The following is a 22,676-nucleotide window of genomic DNA, read 5'->3' as shown; positions in this document are numbered from 1 at the left end:
TAAAGCCAGCTCTGCCACTGAGACTCAGCTGTCAAACTGTACTATTATATATTAAAGATAAGTCTTAAAGGACTTCAGTGAGGAAGTGAAATAAATTAAAAAGACTTATCACAGTCCACTCCCAGATGTTTTAAGCAGAAAGAAGCTAGGAGAGAGTGAGAGAGAGATGAGGACACATTATCAATTTAACAATTTTCCTGGGACTATTGTTTGCCAAATTCTTCACAGATGGTTTAGAATTGAAAGTGCCTACCTATCCCACAGAGCTGGGAAGAGAGACGGGGTTTGAAATTGCTTTGTGAAAGTTTCTGCTTAAAAGTAAATATCCAGTTCTCTTCCCCTCAGAAATTTAGGTTTCTTACCTAAGATAAACACAGAATATTAGGGTCTGGAAGGGACCTCGATAGATCAGCCAATCCTACCCCCCTGCCAGAGCAGGATCACCTATAGCAGATCACACAGGAATGCATCCAAGGGGAGAGGGAGACTCCAGGATCCCCCTGGGCAGCCTGTTCCAGTGTTATGTTACCCTCACAGTGACAAAATTCTTCCTCATGTTTCCATGGAACTTCCTATGCCTCAATTTCCACCCATTGCCCCTTGTCCTGTCATTGGACATCACCAAGAAGAGCCTGACTCCATCCTCTTGGCACTCACCCCTTACATATTTATAAACATCAATGAGATCACACCTTAGTCTTCTCCCCTCCAAACTGAAGAGCCCCAGCTCCCTCAGTCTCTCCTCATAAGGAAGATGTTTCACACTCTCAATTTTTGTGGCTCTATGCTGGACTCTTTCAAGCAACTCCCTGTACTTCTTGAACTGAGGGGCCCAGAACTGGACACAATATTCCAGATGTGGCCTCACCACAGCAGAGTAGAGGGGGAGGAGAACCTATCACCTACTAACCCACCTTCTAATACAGCCCAGAATGGCATTGGCCTTCAAGAACCCCTAAAAAGAGCTTTTTCAACAGCTCTTTTGGCTTCATATCCCTTGACCAACAGAGTCTTACGTGCACTGAAGCTGATCTCTGCAGCAAATAGCTGTTTGGTGTGTTAATGCCTCATTACATTACCATGACACTTCCAGTGTGTCAGCCACTCCATCCAGTTCTGTGTCATCAGCAAACCTGCTGACAGTGCACTCTGTTCCCTCATCTAGGTCATTGATGAGGGATATTGATATTGAATAGTACTGGTCCCAGTACTGACCCCTGAGGGATTCTGATACAGGCCGCCAACTAGATTCTGTTCCATTGACCACAACTTTGACTCCTTTCCTTCAAATGTTCAGAATCCACAACTCACTTGAAATTCCCTAGTATCATCAAATATTAGCATCTTTTGTCACAAAACTAATAGAAGTCCTCCTGAAATGCTGCTTATCAAAAGAAAATTTGTCAGGCATTTCTTCCACAAGTGTCAAGATCTATTTTAAAATAAAGCAAAGGCAAAAATCTCAACAGACAAAAAGTGCTTGATAACTTATCTTAAATCACAATAGTCTAACTTTTCCAAACTGCTACACTATATTTAAGTGAGTGATAGGTAACCTTCACTAAGGAAAAAGAAAGTGTGATTATTCATCAGACAGCTACATGTCTAATAATATACCACCAAAGCAAGAATAGTGAGCAGAACCTCCCCCAAACTCATACAAAGACACTTGATAAAGAAATATGTAAATGAGCTTTCTTATGAAGTCTTGCAAGGAAGGATACCATATGAGACTTGCAATATTATTGCTTTTTGCACAAAGTTATCATATTTGATGCACTTGGGAAATTATTAAGTTTGCTGCCTAGGTGACTGACTAATTGCCTAATTTGAGACTGCAAAAAGCCTTCTAACAGTCTCTTTGAAAAAAACCCCAACAAGATAATAGAATAAGAAGGTGATATGGGGTTCCATAAGTTACACCTATACTTCAAGTTGTGATCTATGTCTAGGAGATTTCTAGAGAGGATACAAGTAATATTTATTCTAGGCTGCATATCAAGAAAAATATTTGGTTTGAAACATCTTAAAACAGTTTCTCACTCCATCTCTTCCATCCCATTTTACAGAATATTCTTGCCCTCTTCCAAATTAGGGAAATATGATCTCTGCAATAGTCCAGGCTAAATATATAGACAGTATTTTAAAAGCCAACATCATCTCAGTGGCTCTAATTACAGTTGAAAGAAAATAAGAGAGAACCACCGATGGAGTAGAAAGCTACAGTGCAAAAGGAACCATCCCGAACGATCTTAAATCGGGTCCATCACAGAATTTAGTGCACTGAAATATGGGTTTCATTGTAACCAGTGGAAAAAACAAACCAAACCAACCCAAGGAAAGCAACAAAAGCTTGCATTCAACCTAAGGGTTAGGCAGCTACCCACAGGTGGAAGGATAGTCGCACACTTTCCCTGAAGACGCAGCTAAGTAAACTAGCTTTCCAAAATTACAATTTCAATACTAACTCCAGAACAACCTCGCTGGAATTGTGCTCCGATTTTAATGATATTTCTAGATATGAGGAAGAATGCTACAGAAGCTAGACCAGAATACCTGAGTTTGTCAAAGTCCTCGCACTATGCTGTGACAGCACACAGATAAGAACGGTTTTTAACATGCAGGCTGAACCGAGAACAGAAAACGATTTGACGGAAGTAGTGACCACTTGTGACCAGCTTCTCAAATTAAAATCCACGTGTCCCAACATGAAGCAGTTGCCTGCTTGCCTATCCTAACCCTCACCTGAAACATCACAGTCAAATCAAAGGAAATAAGGTTTTTCAGAATTTCACGCAAGAGATGCAAACGCGATGAAGGCGGCAAAGCCTCCCCAGCTGCTTCCATAACTCAAACAGCCCAACCTAACCAGCGCCATTTTAGATAAAGCGAGACTGAGAGCCGAGAACTCCTCGCTCCCCCTACCCGCCGTCCACCCCCATTTTCTAATCTGTGCGGTCGGCAGCCAGGCTCGGCCGCTGGGGAGGGAAGCGCCGCCTGTCGCGGCGCCGCCAGCCGAGCGCAGCTCCGGCAGCCGGGCACACAGTCCGCCCGCCCCGCAGCCAGCCGGCGCCGCCCAGCACTAACGACGGCCGGCGGCTGCGACCCTCCTTTTCCCCTCAGCCCCTTCCCGGCCCCCTTCTGGGCAGCCCGCCAGCCCACCCTGGGCGGGGCGGCCACAGGCCAGGCTCCCCCCAGCAAGCCAGGCTCACCCTCGCCGCCCGACTTAGCGCAGCGGAGAAGGAGCGGCGCCTCCGAGGAACGCGCCCCACACCCCGGCCCAGACCCCGCCGAGTGGCAGCAGCACCTCCCACCAGCAGTGGCCAGCTAACAGGCCTCAGCCCAGGCAGCCGCCGCTCACCTCTCAGCCGCCGCTCACCTCGCAGCCGCGCCCCACTCCCCCAAACGGCCTCCACTCCCGGAGTGGCAGCGGCAACCGCTCGGCGGGATGAGCTCCACCCCCTTCCGCTCTGCCCGGCGCCACCTTCACCTCTTGGGGGAAAATGCGCCACTAGCGCCCCAACGCGCAAGCGTCAGCCTTGCCTCTTTGGCTCATTAGCATTCGTCAAAGGTCTCGTCCCCTCACGGCGGCCGCGCGCGGGGCGGCCTGGGAGGTGTAGTCAGTCCGCCGCGCCGCGGCGCTTCCCGAGCCCATACGAGCGGCAAGAGGGAACAGCGTCACCCATGAGCACCCTCAGAGCCGGGCCTCAGTTTCCATAGAAGTAGAAAAAAATGATGTCAGTATTTCCGATGCGACAGCCAATGGGACCGAGAAGAAGGCGGGTTCTCCAGGCTGGGACCCAATGGAGGAGGCGGGGAGAGGGGCGTGCACTGGCCCGTCAGTCAGTCAGTGTGGGAGGGGGAGGGGGACCGAGAGGCTTCGAGCCGAGCAGTCACCACCACCGCCGCCACCACCGGGTCCGTGCAGGACCGCTTGGCCCCGCCGCGCGGAGCCGCCGCTAGGAGAGCTGCTGCTGAAGCGTTGACTGGGGGCTGAGGCTGGCTGAGAGGGCCCGGAGCTGAGGAAAGACTTGGCCCGGTTCTCTTCCCTCTCCCCCGCCTCGGGCCGGGGGAGTAGCGGGCGGGTGTCGCGGAACAAAGGTAACGGCGCAGAACAGGAGAAGAAGTCCCCCGGCGCCTCTGTCGCGGGTGGAGAAGAGGCGCAGGGCCTCGAGGGGGGCGCGAGACCAGGCGGCGGGGCGGGCGTGCGGGGGGAGGGGGGCGGTTGTTTTTCTTCTCGTAGCGAGACTGCGGCGGGACTCGTCGAGCCTCCTTCACCCCCCCTCAAACACCCAGCGGCGGGGCGAGGTGGGGGGGTGGTTGCGGAGTGGGATCGGATGCCGCCTGCGTGCGGGAGGGACCGGCAGCTTCTCCATCCCGTTCCCTCCGCTGGGAGAGGACGGAGCCCCCTTCTCCACACACAGACACACATAAGCTCCGTGTCCCCGCCAAGCAGGTCGGGCCCCTTTCTCCCCGCCCCTCTCCCTCCTTGTCCCCGCTCCCTTCTTTTCTTCTTCCTTTTCTTCCCCTCCGCCGCCTCCCCGTCTCCCTCCCCCCGCCCGGACCCGCTGCGCCGAGCCGGGGAGTTGCGGCTGTTGCTGCTGAAACTCCTGCCGCGGAGTCAGCGCTTTCCTTTATTTGGGGGGGTGGGGGGAGGAGGAGGAGGAGCCGCTGCGAGCTATAGCCGCAGCCCCTACAAAAGCGTGTGTGTGTGTCGGGGAGTGGGGGGGTTGCTACTGACACCCCGCTCCCCCGCCGCGCACACAGGCACTCTTCCTCGTATAATGGAGGAAGAGCCTGTCTCCTCTCTCCGGCTCCCCGCGGTAGAATGGGGAGGAGGGCAGTTCTCAGGGCAGGGATCCCCCACGGGTCTCCTTCCGTCGCTTGGTGCCTCGGGAGGGGGTGCATCGCTCCGGGGAGGCAGCCGGGGACGCCTTTCCCCCTGCCCCCCCGCGGCAGCCGCGGAGGCTGGGGGTGGGTTGTTGTTGTGGCAAGTTTCTCCTCCTCTGACAGAAATGGCGTCAATGGCAGCGAGTGTAGGGGAAGCCGCGGTGTGTGGGAGCTGGAGGGGAAGCAGCGACCGAGGAAAGGAGAGGGAGTTAACCAGAGCGAAAGGGGGGATCCGGAGAAGGAAAGGGGGAGTTTCGGGAGGAGCCCAGCGCCCCCACCCCGATCCCTGCCTCGCCTCCCCTCCCCCCGCCCGGTGCGATCGGCTGGTGTAGTGCCTTAGCGCTTTGTTTTAAATTCCAGGTCCAGCCTCGGCCGCTCAGCCCGTATCGAGGCTTTTCCGCAGCCTGAGCTCATCATGAAGGTAAAACATTCGCTTGTGTGCCTGGGAGGGGAAAGAAGGGAGGGTTGCATAAAGAAATGTTGTCCTATCTGTCAGTCCGGACCCCAGTGTGGGGCTCGATGCTGTTGCAGATCCAGACTGCGGGCTGCTTCACCCCCACTACTGTGTTTTGGTGCCTTAGCTCGCTTGCTGACAGTGGGGCAGGCTTGCTCTGCTTCGTTATGCTGGAGGAAACTGTAAGTTCGCTGAGGGTTGTTCTCGTTCAGAAACATTGTTTGTAGGAGAAATAAGGAGACATGGCTGCCCGAGTTGAGCTTGCTTCGTGGAGAAGCAGGGGACAGTCAATCTGAAAAAGTAATGTTTCAAGGCAAATGCTGGCTATACAACCATATTTACTTGATTGGAGGGTAAAACAGGGGTTTTGTTCAAGGCATAATCTTGATGTGATCTGGCTTGGTGTGTGTAAGAGGTTTTATGCAGTTAAATGATGGCTCTAAGGTGCAGACAGATTTTCAAACGGGTTCCGATTTTCTTCTTAGTGCTCTGTTGTGTTCACATATTTAATTTTTTCTTCTCTCAGCCCTTTCTAGATGATTTATTTACAGTATGTTATGCACTGATCTTCTATCAGTGGAACAGAATAATTTCTTAACCGTAGCAAAGATCTGTGTATTTAAATGTAGTCTTTAACAGCTGGGTTTATTAGGGTTTTTTAAAAGTCCTTTTCTGATATACTCTACCTCAAACTGCTGTTTGTTACCATCATCTTCATGTAATTCAGCTCCCAGTGCTGCTGGGCTGCAGTAAATTTCATTTCAAAATACTGCAAATCTTGTAATTGTTGCAAAGCTGTCATGCATCATGTCTTTGGTATTTATTAATAAAAAAAGAGCCACCTGTATTTGAGGTCCTGCACTATCAGAGTTGTGCTTACTGTCTATAAATGAATATTATGAAAATAAGTACCTAATGTAGTATTCACTGCTGGAGATGATAAATTATATGGACTGGTTTAATTTCTAGATTGATGTGAGTTGCTGAGCTGTAAACTAAGTAATTTTGTATAGCTGTTAAAGGTTTAGCATGTGGGTTTGTTTTTTCTTTTTACTTAATGTATTTTAAAAAAATATGTTTTAATTGCCCTCTCTATGATCTTTCTTGAGCAAGTGTTAAGATCTAAAGTACTGCACATGTCTTCCTCATTAGAAGTAAACTATGAATTTATAACAACAGGCTGTTGCAGTAGTATGAAATGAAGCTTTCCAAATGTGGCCCATTGCTTGGCTGGGGATGGAGGAGATGGAAGCAAGAGAAAATAGCAGGCAGTGTAGGGAGCTTCCCCCTCCCCCCCCCCCCCCCGAAGGAAAAATAAACAACCCCCAAACAAAACACTTAAATGACAGATAAATTTACATACAATTCTAATATTCTTCTTCTGTGTAAACAAATTTTATAGTTGCCATAGAGACTAGGTTCAGATACTGTGGTTGTAGAGTCATATAAATATATAGGTAGACAGTAGGGAGGATGTAGAGGTCAGATCATAAGTACAATTCAAAGTATTCTGTGAAATAGAGACTAACTTTGGGCTGCATTGGACCTATAACAAATGCTTAAATTTAAAGCAACAAGCACAGAAACCTGTTAATAGAGCCATATATTTTAAAAAAGCTTCTGGCTTATTGTTCTTTGATAAGCACTGTGCTACCATTGAAATTTTATTTACCTTTTAAATGGCAATTAATTGTGTCGAGGTGTTCAAGTCTGCAATTTTTATGATTTGTGAGTGTAGTGTCGAACATATATATGCTGGAGAGAACTCCCCAGTATGTTATTTAATGTGCCCTGTAATGTTAGGTGAGGTTAATCTGCAAGTCGTTACATTGAAGCTTTGGTTATTACAGTGAAACTTTTAACAGAATTGTAGCTCAACAGAAGTTTCTAAGATTCAACAGTCTAAGACTGGGTCTTTTTTAAGATTTTAGGAGTAAGACAGTACATGCATCTTCCTGCTTGGCTTAGATTTGTAATTTCTAAGTTTACAGGGATACGAGGTAGTCCAATAAGAAGCAGTAAGGGAGAGTGCTTAAGAGAACTACTAGCTTTTCGTTTGTATTGCCACAAGGTAACATAGACTATACTAGATCAAAATACTGTTTAAATATGACTGTATTATTTGTGTGCATTTATTTTGTAAGTTATTGAAAAGACTATGCCTCAAGGACACTTCAGCATGTAGAATATTTAATGCTTTAAGGCCTAGTCTTACTTTGAGTGTGCTTACTTTGAAGCCTCTCTTTTGGTTTATGCCTTGGACCATTCTTTCAATTGCAGAAGGCTGGGTATTCCAGTGCATAGAGCATTAGAACTGGATTCCTTGTTGGTAGCTTTATCTCTTTGGGTGAACTTGAACAAGTCCTTTAGCTTTACTGATTCTCTTTCCCATCTGTGTAGTACGGATAAAATGTTTATAATTCTTTGTAAAACATGGCCATATTTAGGAAGAGTGCCAAGTTATATTGATAGATGGCTGGAAGTCACTCATGCGCTCATATTTCAGAATGCTTTGAGACAAGTGTGCTACCTGCTAAGAGATTACCAGCTCTGAAGCTGCTGGCACAGTTGTTCTCCCTGCAGTGACCCAACTTACTCCAAGTAAATGAAGTCCCTTGTATAAACTAGTAACTGTAGCCTATTAACTAGTCCTACCATGGACCACTTGAAGGCAGTCTTGAAATACGTTGAAATATGTCTTACAAGAAGTATTCAAGTTTTGACATAATTGTGCTCATTATTGTGATGTTCTACTGAATTGGGCTCTTTCTGGTGTTGAATGATGTCTGATAGTAGTTTATACAGCTGTACAGGTAATGGCTGGGATGATTTGTACATTGCAGTGAAGCTTTTTTGTGGTTCTTTAACTTGGGCACTTTCTGCATAAGGTCTTTTCATATAAAGTATGCTTTGGAAGCATGTAGAATCTTCTTGGTTTATTTAAAAACTAATTGTGTGTCACAAAATTACTACCTACTGAGTAGGGAGATACATGTAAAAACTTTCTTATAGTTTGTTTTTATTTCCCCCCCCTAAGTTAGGAAATAAACTCTAGGAAAGCAGAGTCTCTGCTTTTGAAGAAGGAAATAAACACAAGCTTGGTTTCACCAATGATATATGCTATTGTAGATGCTCCTGACATTTTAAATATGTATCATGGCCTTTGCTTCATACTTAAATATGTGAATGAGGGTAATATACTCACTGTAGTTAAGAAGTTTATTGCTGGTGTGGATGTCCCAGAAGCTAGAGCAGTGCACTATGAAATGATCATTTAAATGTTTTGATGCTATTTGCATTTCAATGTTTTTCAGTCTGTAAAATATTAAATATTTAATGGTTGCAGATATTTCTGTTTGGTAGACCTAGATATTCCTGAGTGCTTGTTCAGAGCTGCCACACTAATAAATTAAGGAATCTTTGTGTGCAGTTTGTAGTGGATTTTTATTTTGTTTTAATTAATCCTGAATTTACATTTTGATTTCAGTAACCTTTCCTTGCGATCTCTCTAGCACTCCACAGATATCACTGGTGCTCTAACTGCTTTCCCTTAAAGCCAGTGAGTCTGTTCATATTCTCTGCCAGTAAGGCAGAGGACAAAAGTGAAACATCTAGTAAACTTTTCAGTCACTGATTTCCAACTTCGTGCACAAGTCAGCTGAAAGTCCTAGTGCTCTTATGCAGGCTGGAAACCAGTCATGGAATGTAGTGACCTTTCACTTTCTGATTAACTGTTTGAATTACAGCAGAAACTGAGATTTATACAGAGTTCCATTAGAGTAGTAGCACAAAAGCTGGACATAGGAGAACAAGTAAGACTGAAGAGATGGCTTTTCACTGTCATTTGGTTCTGCAGTATGATTTTTTTTTTAAATTTTTTTTTTTTTAAATTCTGTCCTGATGTTCCAGTTTGAACAAGTGATCAGAGGCAGTAATTGACTTCCTTGTGCTTGCATAATTATATGTAAAGGAATGCAAACACCACTTGCTCCAAACAGTTGCAGGTCACATTGGAATAATCTGCGTTATTTTGAAATTAGTTATTTGAACTTCTAAAATGCAAATCTTAGTATATTTTACAATGTGGCTGTGTGGAAATCTGTAACTTAAATGTGCATGTTTAGTATGTAAGTATTCAGTAGAGTGTGTTGATAAGGATTCAAAGTCTAATAGACTGTCTAGTTAAAAAAAGACTGTTAGACCGAGAAGACTAAAGTTGTAATAAACTATGAGCATTAGAAAAGTGAAATTGCCTGTATGATTATCTTCCAAGTTGGTCAAGGACTTTTTGATCAGTGCTTTCACAGCAGCCTAACTATTGTATCAGGATACTAAGAAAAAAGTTAGCAGGCAGAATAATGAATATGCATATCTTCACTAGAACACTTTGAGCTTATTGTTTGGTTTACTGTAATATAAAATAAGTATTGTGTACCTGTAGTGCAGAAACATGCAGTGATGCATTGTGTGTCTGTTTTCAAAGAAATTCTGCGTTGTAGTTGTGAGAAGACTTTCAAAACAAAATGCAGTGATTTGGAGGTCTTATCTTTACAATTACTGTCAGATGCTTGATCTGAATGCTTCACTGGTCACGTAACTGTAAGAAAAACGGATAACTTTGATAAAGGTGGAAATGTGATTCTTCTTGCAAGTTGGTTTCAAATATATGGTTTTATTGTTAGCTGAAGATTTGAAAAAAATAAATTTTATAGAAACCTGGAGCTTAACATTTTCAATACCCTAATGTCACACAGAGCCATTCAAATTCTAGATTATTTACCTATTTGTATTTACTTGAATGTAGTTATCTGTGGCAAAATGTGATAGTAAGACTCTCTGCAGTTCTGTGTAGTATAATAGACACTTCAGTTGTTTTTATGGAAATGTACAAATCTGAACAAATGTGAATCGTAAAATGTTTTTCCTTATGTGATTTGGGTCACGGTTGAGAAATGTTGGTAAGTCAGGGCTTGTATGGCTGCTTGCATTTTCATTGATGTGCTCCTGTAACAAATACATATTTCCTGCCTTTACTATTTAGCACTTCTAGTGTTGTCCAGTCACTGCGCTTACTACCACTCACTGGATGTTTTCTTGTGTGTGCTTGGAATGGCTTTTCAGAGACTTCTGGAAGATTTCAAAAGGCACCCAGAGAACTAAGGAAAGTTGTTGAGCCCTGTGCATAAACCAAATGTTAGTGATTTAATAAATGTTATGAGTAATTATTTTAAAAGGTTTTGCTGGAAAGTTGTAAATCTAGGTGGTTGGATTGTTTGGGGATTTTTTTTTTTTGTTGGTGTTCTTTTTTGTTAACACAGGGTGAGCAAGTAAGAGGAAGGATATTTCAGGGAGTTCAAGTATGGGAAAGACAGCAAACCATTTTGATATTTTATACTTGACATCTATTTTCCTTCTAAAGATTAGTTTGAACCAGAAAATAAATTCAATAAAGCATTATTGTGCTGCTTGCCTTTTCTTTTTTTTTTTTTTGATCTGGCTTGGAAGACAGCACATAAAGCAGTTATGACCTGTTTAGCAAGAAGAGTTTGTAAGCGAGCTCTGGAAAGGCAGCTGCGAGTCTGTCAGAGAAGGGTGGTGGAGGGTGTTGCTGAGTTACCTGTAGAAAAGTAGGACTGATGTTACCTGCTTGCATTATGTACAGCCACTGTGTGACAGTGAATTTCTGAGTGAATGTATATGAACTATTTCAATGCCGAGTACTATTTTGGTTTTTCTTGAACCTGTGGGGAGCGCTATGAAGATTTTTCATACGAGCTAGGCAGAAACACTGTAGTATCTATGAGAAGGCTTACTTACTATGAGCAAAAGCAGTAGTTGCCTCTAGTTAACCTGGAGTTACTTGCTTCCATTTCTGTTGTCTTTGAGCCTATGTATGCTCTGGAGTGGAGACAGTAGTCAGCGTGTCAAAGAAAAGACGTTTAAGCATCCAGAACTCCCAATGGTGTAGTCTTTGATGGTTATTTGTGCAGACTGCCTTAAGGAGTATTCTATTTAGAGACAGCATTCATCAGTTAGCTTAAAGGGCAAGTGTGAATGCAAACATCGATAGAGCTCTGTTGCAGAGCAGGTCACCCAGGTCGGACTAACTGGTGAATAACACTGTTCTTGGGCAGAAGAGTGAGTTTGCTTTCTTCTCATTGTTTAATCTGTTGATTTGTCCCTCAACAACCTGTAGGCAAAGGATTTAGTTTCCTAAGTAGTTTGTGAAATTAAGCTGCTATGGTCATGGAAGAATGCAGTCTTGTCTTCTTCCGCTCCTGGCTGTTTGTTCTTCTTGTCTTCTGTGCCAAAAGTTCATTTGTGTGGTCCCAGAGTGGACTCAACCAACTGAAATTGACTCAACAATCAGATGTGTGTGCGTGTATATATATATTCTCCAATTGTAGCCAGTCCCGAAACTGGCTGATCCCTACCACTGGGATGGAGGAAGGAAGGAAAAGAAAACAGAAGTGCACAGAGACTAATTTGGGTTGATTTAAACTGTTTGTGAACATACTCTTCCCCATCGCTCTGCCAGGTTAGCAGTTTGCAATCATTAAGCTAATCATTCTGTGAACTGGCTGCATCTGAAGTTGCCACAGAGGTGTCAGTTTTAAGACTCAGCTTGACAGGGTGCTGAGCCATCTCATTTAAACTGTGCTATCACCTACGAAGGTTGGACCCGATGATCATTGAGGTCCCTTCCAACCTGGCATTCTGTGATTCTATGCGTTTCTGTGTTTCTAGACTTGCTTATTAGCTAGAGTGCTTCACTTCTGTAAGTTTGAAGTCCCTGTTTTCTAGAAGGTATTGAGTGAAAAGATTAAATGGAATTATGTTGTGCTTTGAAGGTGCTGAATAGACTTTAATTATTGATATGATAAATATAAATTTCAAGTTCAAAAGATGGAGAAGTTCTAAAGATGAAATTATATTGGACAAAAAATAAATTATTTCCAGTATTTTTAAAGGACACTAACATAAGTTTTCCTTCTCCACATCCTCTAAGTTTTCTTAGAAAGAATACCATTAATGCCTTTTTCCTCTCAAATTAGAGAAACAGCTGGTATTACAGTTTTCTGCAGAAAAATACTTACAAATACTAGTTTTCTATTCTGCAAAGGTGCCAATCTTCATGTAACTAATACTTGTGATAGTACATTCTGACAACAGGTATTTTTACCAGTTGGTGGAAGAATTAAGCAATTGTGCTGTAATTCCTCCTTGGATTATCATTTGCATCTTTATTGTTGAATGACATCAAAGGCAATATGTCAAGCTTTTTGGTTCTTTGTATGTTAAGAAGGCCTGTACGTTTATGGTAGATTAGTGGAGACTCAGTGAACAGCCAGGAGTTAGTGCCATTTGGAGATGGTGGAGTAAGGTGTATGACACTTTCAACATACTACCAGCAACTTAATACAAAAATGTGGAGACATTTGTTATATTCCTTTCGAAGAACTGGGGTTCTCCTTGAGCTTTTTGTCTGGGGTCCTTTCCCCTTTTCTTCAGATGACTGTCTTAACTTGCTCTAATATTAATTGTTTACGCTGCCATTCTAAGCACAAGGAAGTGGGATTTGACTTAAGCAGAATTCAAATTCAAGTGTATCTTATGCAGAGTTTCAGATGGTGGGTTGTTTTTTTTCACATCCGCTTCTGATGTGAAAAAAATGTTTCAGTTTGTGGCAGGGCAACCCGATAATTTCTTTCCCTTCAGATTTTCAGCTAGCCTTTCAACAGCATATTGCAAGTGCTAAATGTCTTATTTGTACATTTAAAATAGCTCACTTCATGTTGTCTTAAAGAGAAATACAGAATATATTCTTTTAAGATCAGAGAAAGCTTTAAATTAATTTATAATGGTGGAAGATACTTTCCAATATCCTGTAGGAGTGTTTAAGTGAGAGAGTATTGGTTTAATCTTTTTGTTAATGCTGTGACACTTGGGTTAATGCAAGTTCTTTTCCTGGGAAGTATAATAAGGGGTTGAGACACTTTGGAAATGAGTACATGGTATATCAGCATTTCAAAATTCAGGAATTTGTAATGGAATGTTTTCACTTATTTTGCTGTACTGTGTATTGAAAGAGAGATATGGATGTATTATTTAGTGATGTGGTTAGAGGTAATACTCATTTAACTTTAAAATATATATGCTTGCTAATCTTTGTGCTTTCATAAATAGACAACATTGTTCTTAAAAACAATAATTTTATACACTTCTAGTTTATTTAGAAGGTTGTCATACTAGATATGCATTGAGGGAGACAGTGAAGTACTTTAGCATAAGACTGCACTGCATTTTAAAAATTACAATATGATATATATTAATACCCTGCTGCCTGGAACAGAGACAAATTTGGAGACAATAATTCAACTTAGAATCATTTCCATTTTTTGAATGCAGATTTATGCTGAAGTGCTCTTCCAGAACTTCCGTCCCTATACCATAGAACACAAATTGGGTGCAGCATCTTTGTCTTTGCAGAATTTTGTGCCTATTTACCTGCAGCTTTGGAGAATTTTAGAGACATTAAAGTCTGAATTCATTTCATTACATACAGATGTACGTACAGGTGTAGCTTTTACGTTTCTAAGACTCAAATATTACAAAAAACTATGTCACCTGATGATGAACAGTATTGGATTCATGGGATGGAACCTGCAAAGAGTCACACCTCAAATATATTCTACTATTGATCTATTTTGGTATTGAGCTGCTGTTTTAACTGCATTCCCTGAAATAATTTCAAGTTCTAAAATGTATTAGTATGTATATTAGGTCTGCATTTTCTCTTTGGTGATTCTTTGGCTGTTGAGCTAATATTCTGATTTCATTGTACTTTGCCTGATGCTAGCCAAAATGTTTGGATTGATAAATTAAACATATTTTACTGTATTAAAATAAATCTTACTTAAGACATTGACTTTGCTTGGATAATACAGATCACATATCACAGAATCTACCAGATTGGAAGAGACCTCTGAGATCATCAAGTCCAACTGATCACCCAACCCTAACTAATCAACTAGACCATGGCACTAAGTGCCTCATCCAGTCTTTTCTTAATACCTCCAGGGGCATTGACCCCACAACCTCCCTGGGCAGCCCATTCCAATGGGCAGTCACTCTTTGTATGAAGAACTTCTTTCTAAGATCAAGCCTGAACGTCCCCTTGTGCTGGTTGAGACTGTCTGCTTGTTCTGTTTCTGGTTGCCTGGGAGAAGAGATCAATCCCCACTTTGCTACAACCACCCTTTAGGTAGTTGTAGACAGCAATAAGGTCTCCTCTGAGCCTCCTCTTCTCCAGGCTAAGCAACCCCAGCTCCCTCAGCCTCTCCTCATAGGGCTTGTGCTCAAGACCCCTCACCAGCTTTGTTGCCTTTCTCTGGACACGTTCCAGCAACTCAACATCTTTTTTGAATTGAAGGGCTCAGAAGTGGACACAGTACTTAAGGTGTGGCATAACCAGTGCTGAGTACAGGGGCAGAATGACTTCCCTAGTCCTGCTGACCTCCTGATATAGGCCAGCATGCCATTGGCCGCCTTGGCCACCTGGGCCACACTGCTGGCTCATATTCAGCCTACTAGCAATCAGTACCCCCAGGTCCTTTGCTTCTTGGCCCTTCTCCAGCCACTCCAGCCCCAGCCTGTAGTGCTGCATGGGGTTGTTGTGGCCAAAGTGCAGCGCCCGGCACTTGGACTTGTTAAATGCCATCACGTTGGACTCTTGTCCATCTGTCCAGCCTGTCAAGGTCCCTCTGCAGAGCCCTCCTACCCTCTAACAGATCAACACCTGCTCCAAACTTGGTGTCACCTGCAAACTTACTGATGATGGACTCAATTCCCTCATCCAGATCATCAATAAAGATATTTAACAGGATGGGGCCCAGCACTGATCCCTGGGGGACACCACTAATGACTGGCTGCCAACTGGAAGTGGCACCATTCACCACCACTCTGTGGGCCTGGCTCTTCAGCCAGCTCTTAATCCAGTGCAGAGTGCTCCTGTCCAAGCCATGGGCTGCCAGCTTGCCAGGAATTTGCTAAATTTATATATATACTTACCAGTGTAGGATGATTGTAGGTTCAGAGGCAAGTGAATTAAGTTGATTTTTTTTTACATTTTATATTATAAGAAAAGTTATATTTTGATGACAGCATAATAATAGTATATCAATTATAGGTGTATGTCCTATTATGGCAGACTTTTTTTCCACTGGTACATGGCATCAGTAGTGTCTAAATAGCAATTCAAGTTAACAATAGGTCAGCCTTAAGCAAATAGAATATCTTTATTTCTCTTCTGTAGCACTAAGTTCAGTAAAATTACACTTACTCTATTTTCCATTAAAATAGAGAACAATTCTACCCATTTCTGAGTGGAATAACTTGTTGAGCAACAGCACTTAATCAAACGTTTGAAATGATGTAATAAAATCTTTAATTTTGGTCTGAAAACAAATATCAAACATAACATCTATTATGTAGAATAAAATTCACTCATGATACTTAAGCTTCCCTCATCAAGTTTCCTTAGTTGTGTATATTGTATTTTCTTAGCTGGAAGTTTGAGGAACAAAAACAGTTTATATGATCTTCACAGAAATATGTTTTGTTTTGTTTTTTAAAGACACAGAAAATGGTAAACTTTAGGTGCTTGATAGGAGATACTTCTTCACAGAGAGTGTTGTCAAACATTGGAATGGTCTGCCCAGGGCAATGGTGGAGTCACCGTCCCCAGAGATGTTCAAGCAGCTTGTGGACCTGGCGCTTAGGGACATGGTTTAGTGTTGACCCATTGGTGCTGGGCTGAAGGCTGGCCTGGATGATCTGGTGAAGTCTCTTCCAACCAGGTGTTTTCTGTGAGTCTTGTCATTTCACACATAACCGTAATTTGCTGTCTTACTGCTGTAGCTGGATATCCTTACCACACTTGCTTGGAATTAAACTTGGAGGTGATGGTGGGGAAGTATATGCTGCAATACTTGAATGCCATTTACAAATGGGACTACCCTGTGTTTACAAGAAAACCCCTCAGCCCTGGAGGAACTGCAACGTCTTTTCTATTATCAGGCAGTTTCCCTTAACACAGCTTTTGTGCCCACTGAAACAACATTCCAGCCAAGTACACAAAAGTATGTGGAGATACATTGGTTGCTTAGAAGGGCCAATGTGAACTCTGCTGCCAGCAGTGGTGATGCACAGTATTTCCATGAAAGCAGATATTACAGTGGGCTGATTAGTCATATGGTTGTATTGGAAGATTAGGTTTATTCTTTAAGCTGAGTATTTCAGAGTTTATCTTAAATTATCTTTAAGGCTTAAGGGAAAAAAAAAAAGTTAATCATGGAAACAGAAATAATTAGAATTTAGTTGACATGTGGTTGATACTGTAACTTATGTATTTGACAGAGACACTGATACTTCATTGATAGGCATTATGAGAATGCTTTGTTATCCTGGGTGCCGAGTACGTCTTTGGATGTGTCTTGTTGAACTTTTGATAACAGAAGGAGGTTTCATGTGAAAAGTAACAGTAGAACTGTTAGCATTCAGAAGACTTATCTATCAAGTAGAACTTGGATAGACTTTTTCACTTTAGCCTCTTTTAAAAAAAGTAACATTTAGGATTACTAAAAAAATGAAGGTTTTAGTATAAGAGGCTTAAAGACTTCTAAGGAGGAAAAAAAAAGGGCTTTACAGAATAGCTTCAGCATACTTGAAAGCAGTGAATGTAGTCATATCATCTATGCAACCTCAAAAAATTATTCTCTGTTCTTTTAATACATTTGAAGAGCTTTGTGAAATCAGAGCAAGGATCTTAAATAGCCACTCCCTGGAAATTGCTGCCATTAGTCAAAGGCTAAGCCAGCTGAAGCTATTTTGGAAACAGGTGCAGCAATTAGTAGCCAAAGAAACTAAAGCATTTTGGATAGTTAGATTGGATACAAGGTATGACACAAGTAGCTCTGGTGAAAGATTACATCAGTGAAAACAAAGTTTATTAAAGAGAATGGGCTCTTCAAATTTAACATGGCCAATAGCAGTTTAACCAGAGGCTGATTTAAGGTGTGGGTTGCCTTGTGCTACAATTCGGGAAAGCAGCATTGCCATTTTTGTTGGGATAATTTCAGGTTCACTCACATGCTGATTCCTTTGGGAAGTTTACAGTGCAGTGTTATACAGAGATACCTGTGCCAATATGGAAATGGTCTGCTTGTCAGAGATCAAAGCTTGAGTTACAATTTACCACAGTTTTTTCAGGTGAATTGCTTGGTGTACTAATTTCTGTGCTGCCACCACTCTCCACTGTCCAGCTTATTTAAGACATCTATACTCTGCAAGGATATAGATGTTATCATACATCAACAGTAGCCCAGTAAGTGTTAGTAAGAGAGCACTATCAGATATAACACAAACTAATGTTCTTTTATCTTTTGGGCTCAGGTAATTGGTTATGTGGATTACATAGGTCCAGTCTTAACCGATCTGTCTGCTCTTGATTGGAAGCTTTCTGTAGTCTTAACCAACCATTTTACAATACTGGCAGACTGAATTTAATTTGAATATTCCAGTGCTGCTTGGATGCTTCTGCATAGTGCAAGTATGTATGTAGTCATGCTAATATTTCACTTCTCTTTAACCTTGCTTGTGTCTGACTCCAAAAGCTGTCTTCTGAGTGTGGTTGATATAGTGGGTTTTAACCAGTGATCTGCAGGTTCTATGGGTTCTGTAGTCTGCTTATAAGGAGACCTGAAGATAAATAATTCAGACACTCAAGCTTGTTATTGATAGGCCTGTTCCTTATTTGGGAACCTATAGCTCCACTGGAATTTTTGGAAAAGCTCAGTACATTGAAAATTTAAAAAAAAAAAAAAAAAAATTCCTTTGGCTAATGTAACTGTTCTTTTGTAATTGTGGGGTTTTTTTGCATATATATATATTCCCCCCCCCTTTTTTTTTGTACATAATAATAATAGGTGTCTTAAATTTCTATGTTCTTCTTCCCCCTCCTCCCCCCCCCCCCCTTTTTTTTACCAGGAAACAAAGCTGAAGGATTGTTTCACAATTTTGAGAGATGCAGTGTCTTTCTATAAAGATAGATACATATCTAGATTTATATCTGCCTAATATCTTTCGTTTGTATATATCTGTAGTAGGACTTGCAGGATGGTAAGACTCTACGTTAGAAAAATAAAATCTGATAGACTAAGCCCAAGGCACTATGGATGTTTTGCATGTGTACAGTTGTTGTAGGCTATCTGTATCTTAACTAATATAATGTTAAGTCAACACAGAATCAACCAGGTTGGAGGAGACCTCCAAGATCACCCAGTCCAACCTATTAACCAGCCCTATCCAATCAACTAGACCATGGCACTAAGTGCTTCATCCAGTCTTTTCTTGAAGATCTCCAGGGGCGGCAACTCTACAACCTCCCTGGGCATCCTATTCCAATGGCAAATCTCTCTCTCTGTGAAGAATTTCTTCCCAATGTCCAGCCTGAACCTCCCCTGGCACAACTTGAGACTCTGTCCCCTTGTTCTGTTGTTGGTTGCCTGGGAGAACAGACCAGCCCCCACCTAGCTACAACCTCCCTTAATTTATTAGAAAGAAGAATCCTCTTTGTAGGAAGCTTGGTGAGAGAAACCAGCATTTGGTAAGGGTAAAAGGGGGGAAAAACCCCAAACACAGGGAAGGATCATCTGTAGGTCAGTGAAAAAATATATCTAGAAAGTATCATGCCAAATCAGTATAGATCTACAAAACATAAATACTTTCAGTCTCTACTTTCTGAAATTTATGCTGCAAAAGTAATAGTGATCAGGGTAACAGTTACATACATATGCATTTGGGACGGGTGTATATATATAAATTATAAATTTGTTGGCTAGCATGCCTATGAATTTAATTCACATTCTATTAGCTGTTTCAAATGTGGAATAGTGGTATAGGGAATTTCAGGACAGCCAACTATAAGGGCTAAGTACTTTTAAGTCAAAATATTGCACTCTTAGTGTATTAGTTGTTTTATCCAAATGAAACATACTTTGTTGGCTCTTGTGCAATGTTTTCCCCTGGAGACTGTAGAATAGCAGGCTACTGACTAGGAATAAAAGGCTAGTTTAGACCAGGAGTGAAGATCTGCCAAAATACTCCAAATAAGGATTTGCTTACACTAAAGCCTAAGGAAAAGTCTAGCTATTAGTGTATATCTAGTTGAATTCAAAGATTGTCTAAAACTCTGAACAAATGAAAAATGTTTGAGTTTGGCTGGTTTGCAAAATGAGAATCTGAAGTTGTTACTGGTACTGAACTAAAAAGGAAGAAAGCTTGTTGTTCTGTGTATATGAAATCTGCTGAAGCCCGCAGAGAAATGTAAGGACAGTTGTGAAGAGCAAGTTACTGTAAAGCACAGAGCCTCGTCTGATTATTCTGAAGTGCATCTTCAGATTCTGTTATTTTTGTTTGGCTCTTAGTGAATCTGAGCCTGACACTTGAAAACAGCCTGTTCAGAAAAGCAGGTGAAATGCAAAGGGTGTGTTGGTGGAGCGAACAGAACTTCTTTTCCCCCTGTACATAGACTATCATGTGCTGTGTGTTTAATGTAGTCTGAAATGGGGACCTAAATGACTATATCTACGCTAGGCCTGAATCTTACAGAAGAAACTAGATGATAGAGGTGTAATTGACTGAAATTATCTTTGTAGTGATATTTAGCCTTCCTTTAGTTGAATTATTTTAATAGCAATGTGAGACACTGTGAAGGGGAAGGAAGTTTGCAGAGTCATATTTCTTTAACTGCAATGTATTTTTGACTGCGCTAATATGAAATTGTGCTCATTGACTACTTAGGTTAAATTCACACAAGACCATGAGACTATTGAAAGAATATGCATTCTCCTATTTTGATCTTTTTGTCATTATGGAAGTAACCTGAGAGCTGGGTTTTCTGGGTCCAGTGTGCTTTAGTGAATGCCATTGTTGTTAAACTCGGTGAACTTAAGGTTTATCCTTCCCTGTGTGAGGCAGTAACTTCTGGGGGATTTTGCTTGTCATCTACATAGTTCTGGAAAGTTTTCTTGGTTTACTGTAGATCTCTGCTCCTTGAAGATCTTTCAAAGATTGTCTCAACAATGGCTCATCATCCTGGTACAAGCTCTTTGTAGTCATCATTGAATGTCACACTTTCTAGAATGCCGAACCAAACATACTGTTGTTTTTGACAGGACTGGTCCTGTTGATGAATTAAGTGAAGTTTCTAATCTGTTGGAAGTTCTGAAATTTTTGAAATTAATCTTTAAAACAGTTTTGTCATCTTATTAAAAAAAAAAAACAGCAATAGACAGATTAATAAACACACCCCACCCATTTTATTTGGTTCTGTAGTGGTGCTTTGCTAGTTTCCTGTAAAAATCAACACTTGGGACTGCTCCTATAGAAATTGGAGTTGAATTGATTTTTATGTTTTTTTCCCATCTGAGAAAAAAAAATGTTTCACTGGAAAAACTAATACCTGCTTTGTTTGCAAATAGTGTGGAGTGGATAAAAAACTTGCCATAAACTGTTTTTTTGAGTGCTATCCAAGTAGATCATACTTTGAATACAAACTTGTATTTGACCTTGCATATACTCCACTACTGAAGTGCTTTCAGCCGGTTTAAAGCCACTTCAGGGATTTAGTGGAGATGTTAGATTGAAAGCAGTTTGTTAGATGCCCAGATCTGACTTGCATTCATGGATGAAACCCAGTTTAGATCATTTGAAGAGGAGATAGTTAGCTTAGTTATCTAGCTATTCTTAAAAACATAACTTCAGCTAGGGGCTTCATATGTTTAGTTTTTAGAATTTGGAAAGGAAAATGATTTAGAAATTTAGTGCTGTAATTTTGGCAGACTGACAGTTTACCTATTGATTTATCCTATTTTACTTTGTGAACTCTGGTGTTTGATTTTTACAGTGAAATGATTCATCTCACTAAAAGGGAAGAAAACTAGTTTAGCAAAAGTAACAGAAACGCCTATCTGAGGCATTGGTGAGTTGAATCACTTCAGCCTTTAATCAAAGGTGTACCAGAACATATGCAAAAGGTAGCATGGACAGGGAGAGGCATCAGTCATGTAGATTTGAGTTTGGAGAGCCAAGCCCTTCGCCTTTTAGGCTAATAAGTTGATAACTCAACTCACAAAAGATATATGAAAGAATGCAGTCTCTTTTAACTGTTGATGACGAGCCTGTAGCAGCACACACCTCTCTCTGCTACCCCAGCTTCAGTTGCAGAAATGAAGTACTGTGGCAGTGTCTATCACCAACTTTGATTGCTTAAACCCATTTTATTTATTTTTGATGTATACTTTTTTTCCCCCCTGCAAGTAGAATATTTAGCCTAGTGTTCCTGTCTAAGATTTCTGGCATTATTCTTAAAGGACTGAATTGGTTCAAACTCTTTTTTACCAGACTAGCTTTTCAGCTTTGCATAATGATCAAAACTGCATCCTAATGCTGACTTGAAGTTACCAGGAAAGTAAACCAGTGAATGAATGTGACTTGCATTCAGAATTGTTCTCTTGGATTAGTTTTCTACTGCAAAGAAGCTATTACCTTTTTTTTTTTTCTTTTTTTTTTTTTAATACATGAGTCAGGTCTTAAAGCACGTAAGTGCTTTGTGGTTTTGTTTTTTCTTTTTTCTTTAGGAGTTTCTCTTGACTTCTGTAGTATTCAGGGCTGTTGTGATGCCTTGCTTCTTGCTACTAATTCTGTCAGGTCATACAGTTCTACATAAGACTAACTCATATTTTGATTCTTACACAGGTAGTTGTGTATTTTGGGCTGTGAATACAGCAGAGACTGTTTGCTAGCCATGTCTCACTTAAGCAGATTCCTTTTCCTTTAACTACTCCCCATTTTACTTCTTCCCATCCTGAATTTTACTAAAAAGCCTATTCCATGTATTCCTTTAAACAGACAAAGCATTAGAAATATTGCCATTTCAAAAGTCTAATAAGCAATTGTATTAACTATAAGCTATTTTAGCAGGTTGTGGTGTGTTTGTGGGGAGTTTTTTGTTTGTTTTGATTTGGGGTTTTTTGTTTGTTTTTGGTTGGGGTTTTGTTTGTTTTGGGCTTTTGTTTGTTTGGTTTTGTTAAGTACTAAGAAAAATGCATTATAAATTCTTAACCTTTATAATGGGATGCTTTTTACAGCTATTACCCATACCTGTAATAGTCACAAGAATTTCAGACCAATAAATACAAGGGCAAGGCAAACAGCTTCAGTCTAGGTAACTGTTTGAGTGGGGACTGACTGCAATAGTTGAGCTTTTAAA

The 22,676-nt window shown here is 41.3% G+C and overlaps 1 protein-coding gene across 2 annotated transcripts in view; it reads left to right on the top strand.

Moving 5' to 3' along the window:
* The first annotated feature begins 3,866 nt into the window (after positions 1 to 3,866).
* ARID4B (AT-rich interaction domain 4B) overlaps positions 3,867 to 22,676 on the top strand; it is an 85,144-nt gene continuing 66,334 nt past the window's right edge. For both annotated transcript variants that reach the window (XM_054162273.1, XM_054162271.1), the window contains exons 1-2: positions 3,867 to 4,101; positions 5,251 to 5,311. In XM_054162273.1, the coding sequence (XP_054018248.1) occupies positions 5,306 to 5,311 (6 nt within the window). In that variant the 5' untranslated portion in view covers positions 3,867 to 4,101; positions 5,251 to 5,305. The remainder of the gene's footprint in view (positions 4,102 to 5,250; positions 5,312 to 22,676) is intronic.

This window comes from Dryobates pubescens, chromosome 6, assembly GCF_014839835.1.
Source record: "Dryobates pubescens isolate bDryPub1 chromosome 6, bDryPub1.pri, whole genome shotgun sequence".
NCBI classification, from domain to species: Eukaryota; Metazoa; Chordata; class Aves; order Piciformes; family Picidae; genus Dryobates; species Dryobates pubescens.
The sequence above is the reverse complement of the archived record's forward strand: the minus strand, read 5'-3'. Positions and strand labels throughout refer to the sequence as shown.